Here is a 4,474-nt window from a genome sequence, read left to right as displayed (position 1 = left end):
CAGAACAGTCACAATTATTTCATGAATATAGAAGTGCAATGCTAATTACCAATCCCAAGCAAGGACTCCCACTTCCTGGAGAATAACAGGAATCAGCACTCTGCCTATCACCAGAAACAGGAGTCCCACTATATCTTGGGCTACTACTTAGGTCCGTCATGCTTTAGTTACCTATTTGTCTGAGTTCAGTGAGACAGAACACACCGACACAAAACAAGTTATGTGAAGTCGGTTTATTACTTAAAGATGGGCAGCAAGCGACAGACAAATCTCTTTGAGCCAGGCCCCCAAGTCTCAAGAAAGCTGTACAGGGGAGATGGTATCTTGACTATGTTAGCTTCCCTTTGCTGAGGGATCCTGAAAGGCAGCCCACCCTAGGTTATATGCCTCAGGTGCCATCTGACACATGGGGCAAAGCTTCAAAGGACCTCTTGCCTCTACAAGGAGAGTTTGTGTGGCAATGGGGAGGTGATAATGGAGGTAGGAGGTGATAGTAAAGGTGAATGGCAAAGGGGGAAAGGAAGGGAGAAGGTTTAGGAAAGGAAGGGGGAGAAAGGAGAGTTCTGATGTACCTTGAATGTACATCTCGACAGGAGTAGTAGTGGCTGTGTGAGAGCTTGGTGAATGTCACAGAGGCCAGGAAGTCCCTTATTTGCTATCTCCTAATAACAGTGTAAGGATGTAGTTTGTAAATGCCAAGAAAATCACAATGGTTGAGTTTGAAGTGGGCACTGCCTGCTGGTAGAAATAACTTGGTGTCTGTAGAGAAAAATCTTCAGTATCCATAATCCATTTTATTGCTATTTCTGCTTAATCATTCTCCTGATACATGGGAATTTTAGATAAAAATATTGTGAAGTTTTAGCTGAAGGCTTTCTAGTATACCTGAACTAGTTAAGCAAATTCAGATTCTAGAATGTTCCTGCTTTAAATTTTACTGTACAGGAACTCTTGGGGCAGGTTTCTTGGAATATGGCAATGCCAATAATCCCAATAATAGAAGAAATTCAATGTTCAGAACCACTATTCTCTGACTGAGGGAGAAGCCAAGCTGAAGACACCAGAAAGGATGACACTAGTTTAGTCTTCTTAGGTTAACGAGAGGGCAGGGGTATTGTCAGGACAGACACAGAAGGAAAGCAAGGACCAGCAGAGTGTGAAGGATGAGCAACATTGGGGACATTCCAAAGTGAAACCTCAGGAGGGCAAATATCTTAGAGTTCGAAGTTACAGTAATTGTAGTTGCAGCATGTATGAACATAAGTCCGATTCCTGAGATCAAATGTCATGTCTCTGCAGAATTTCTGACACACCATGTATGATATCTGGAGAGTATTGCCTAAAATAGGAAAGAACCACAGAAAATAAGCATTTGATTTAAGCTCTCCAAGGTGAGTCAAACCCAGCACTAGTTCTGTTGGTGAAAATTTAATCAGGGTAGGTTGAGGAATGGCTTCTCAGCTTATACTCCCTAAAAGCACCCAGGCAGGGAGATACAGAGGTCACTGGTCAGCTGCAGGGCTTGTTTGCCTGAGGTCCCTGAAAATCCTCAACTCTATGTAGCTGCTTCATTTTTCTCTCTTGCTAGAAGATTAGCAACTAGTGATTTAGTGTCTTCAAAGTCAAAATCTGTTTGGTCATTAACCATCCTCTCTTCCTCCTCTCCTTCCACCACTCTTCTCAGCCTTTGATAATCACCACTCTAGTCTCTACCTCCATGACATTAACTTATTCTTTAGCTCCTATACATGATTGAGAACATGTGATATTTGTCTTTCTATGCCTGGCTTATTTCATTTAATATAATGACCTCCAGGCTCACCTGTGTTTCTGCAAAGAACAGAATTTCATTTATTTTTATGGTTGATTAATATTCTATTGTGTGTATATACCATATTTTCTTTGTTGTATATTTCAAAATAGCTAGAAGAGAACATATGGAATGTTCTCAATACAAAGAAATGATAAATGTTTGAGTTGATGAATATCCAATTACCCTGATTTGATCATTACACATTGAAGGCTTGTATGAAAAATCACATGTACTCATAAATATGAACAATTGTTATGTGTCAATTACCAAAAAAAAATCTGTTTGGTCAGTTTTCTTGGAAATATAGAATCCCCAGCTTCTCCCTCCTGTCTCATTGACCCAAATTATATTCTGTCTGTATGCACAGGGACCTGTGCTACCACCTGTGCTCAGGGGCATTCTGCATTGGTTCCTCTCTTGAGATGTGAAATTGCTGAAGCACTATCCTAAGAATTCTAAGAATCTTACCACACCTTCCCTGACCCTCTAACTTACGCTGGTAGATCCTTAAGAGCATGCATGCCTCGTCCTTCTGAGCAGTACAGACACCAAAGCCTCTTCTACAGCGGTCTGTCCGTGTGCGAAGGTGGCATGTTATGCACCGAAGTGATGTCACTGCTGGAGAGAGCATAGAGATGGTGTGAGACTAGGCAAAAGCAGGGACTTGGGATGGAGGTGGAAATATTCAGATGGACGTGGGGAATGAATAGTGGAGGGGGCAGGCAGTTGAAGAGCTACTGGTTGGGGTATTTAGGCGGTAAACAGTTAGAGCTCTTATCAACTCCTCATTTCAGAGTAATAAAAAGAAAATGTCACCAAAGGATTCTGATCCCAACTTTAGCCCTTTTAACCTGGATAACTTTAAGCAAAAAGCCTCCATGTCATTGACTTCTCTAGCTTAAAAATGGTGCTGTGAATGCTATCCTGGCCTACTAGAGATATGGGTGTGATAAGGAGGGTGAGGGCTTTAAAACATTTCACGAAAGCTATTGTTACTGTTGTTAGGTGATATATTCTGTTCTTTTGAGCTTCAATCTGAATCTACATAAAGGCATCATCAATAATAGTACCATAAGTGACACTTTTATGAGGTTCTGTGGGGTGAGCTATTCAAAATACAGGTTTAATTTAAAAAAATTTCCCTAGTGCACCTGAATGAGAAAGGAAAGTAGCAATGATTGAGCATTCCATTTGGGCTGGCTGTGTTCTCTCAAGTTGCCTCTGATTTAATCCTCACAAAAGCCTTGTAAGCAGGCACCGTTGTCCCCATTTCTTGAATGAGCAAACAAAGGTACAGAGAGTTTGAGACCATGACCACAAACCATGAAAAAAATCTGTCTGATTCCAGAGCATTCAGTACTTTCTCTCATAGAATTACTTGTTGTAATATAAAGTCTCTGAAAAGGGTATCAAAAGCCATTTTTCAGTCCTAAAATAAACTGAAAATTATTCATTATAGACTGACCAGCTCCCTGAACAAATGGGATACAGGTTTATAAATAAAAAGGATGTCCTAAGGAAAATCTTGCCAGGGCTTGGGATTATGGGGAGTGGTAGGGACAGAGGGAGAAAATGGGTTAAAAGGGCAAGACAGAGGCCTGCCCACCTGGAGGAGAATGGCAGGAGGCTGAAAAGGATGGAAGAGTTGGCAGGGAAGGCAGAGGAGCATTCTGGAGGCTGGCTTCCCCTGGCTCATGAAAGTGGCCAGAGCTCAGCCCTGCATGGACGCATGCTACACATGTAGTTTCCCTGGAGCTCCTTAGATCCTGTCTCTCAAGTGTACCCCTCAGGTCCGGGACTCACCCACAATGAGGCAGCAAAGGAGGAAAAGGAACAAGAAGTGTTTGTTCATCCTGACTCAGAAATCTCTTGTGCAGGAAAAAGAAGCTAGGGGCTGCAAGCACAGGTCTTTAGGCTCCGGAGAGAAAACTTTCTTCTTCATCAGAGGCTTGTGATTATTCATGCCTAGAGACAGCCTGTCACACAAGGTTTCCTCTTGGAGCTCAAGTTCATTGGCTGTCCTCCTCAAGGCAGAGAAAAAAGAAAATTAATAAATGTTGAGGTTTGCATGGAGCTAACCTTTTTAAAAACATATACTTTTGATATTATTATTCTTATCCCAATTTCAAGAGGAGGAAACTGAGGCTTGTTGAGGTTCCAGAAGCTTACCCCAGGTCACATATCCAGTGACTGATAGTGCTGGTACTCAAAGTATGACTTCCTAATTCTAGAGTCCACATGTTTCACCACCGTGATTCAATGCCTCTCTGAGATTTATTCATACATGCAACAAATATTTGTTGAGAAATTGTATATGCAATACAGTTACATGAGTAAGACCAAGCAATGAATAAGGCAGACAAGCTCACCTGGTTCCTCACATTATGGGTAAGAAACTAGAGAGTGAGAGAGGAAACGAAATACAGTCTGTGACCAAGGTTGACCTTCCACCGAGAACGTTTGATTCTCAGTCAAGAACTCTTTTACTTATAAGAAATCTGTCCTTCAAGGCCAGGGACTGTTTACTTTGTGGAGCCATTAAATCCTCTCTAGAATTATTCCATGACTTGATCTTTAGCAAATTTATATTTTGAATCTGGCTGGTTTTTTGTTCATGATTTAGATGTCTATCTTTATGAAAGCTAACTCAGTTAAGATTCA

At 41.4% G+C, this 4,474-nt stretch overlaps 1 protein-coding gene across 1 annotated transcript; it reads right to left on the bottom strand.

Annotated features, from left to right (window-relative positions):
• Nucleotides 1–218: 218 nt before the first annotated feature.
• PATE3 (prostate and testis expressed 3) lies at nt 219–3,690 on the bottom strand. The gene is made up of 3 exons (XM_032168161.2): nt 3,617–3,690; nt 2,309–2,431; nt 219–1,339 (listed from the first exon to the last, which is right to left on the bottom strand). Exons 1-3 carry the CDS (start codon nt 3,663–3,665, stop codon nt 1,215–1,217), a joined length of 297 nt encoding a protein of 98 aa, XP_032024052.1. The 5' UTR covers nt 3,666–3,690; the 3' UTR covers nt 219–1,214.
• Nucleotides 3,691–4,474: the final 784 nt, after the last annotated feature.

The sequence above is a fragment of the Hylobates moloch genome, unplaced genomic scaffold, assembly GCF_009828535.3.
Source record: "Hylobates moloch isolate HMO894 unplaced genomic scaffold, HMol_V3 SCAFFOLD_11, whole genome shotgun sequence".
NCBI lineage: Eukaryota > Metazoa > Chordata > Mammalia > Primates > Hylobatidae > Hylobates > Hylobates moloch.
This window is presented reverse-complemented; position numbering and strand designations above follow the sequence as displayed.

Coding starts and splice junctions, on each gene's coding strand:
- PATE3 (XM_032168161.2), bottom strand. CDS start 3,665: ATGAACAAACACTTCTTGTTCCTTTTCCTCCTTTGCTGCCTCATTGTG. Junction 2,432..3,616: donor CCTTTGCTGCCTCATTGTGG/GTGAGTCCCGGA, acceptor TGCTCTCTCCAG/CAGTGACATCACTTCGGTGC. Junction 1,340..2,308: donor GCTCTTAAGGATCTACCAGC/GTAAGTTAGAGG, acceptor TTCCTATTTTAG/GCAATACTCTCCAGATATCA.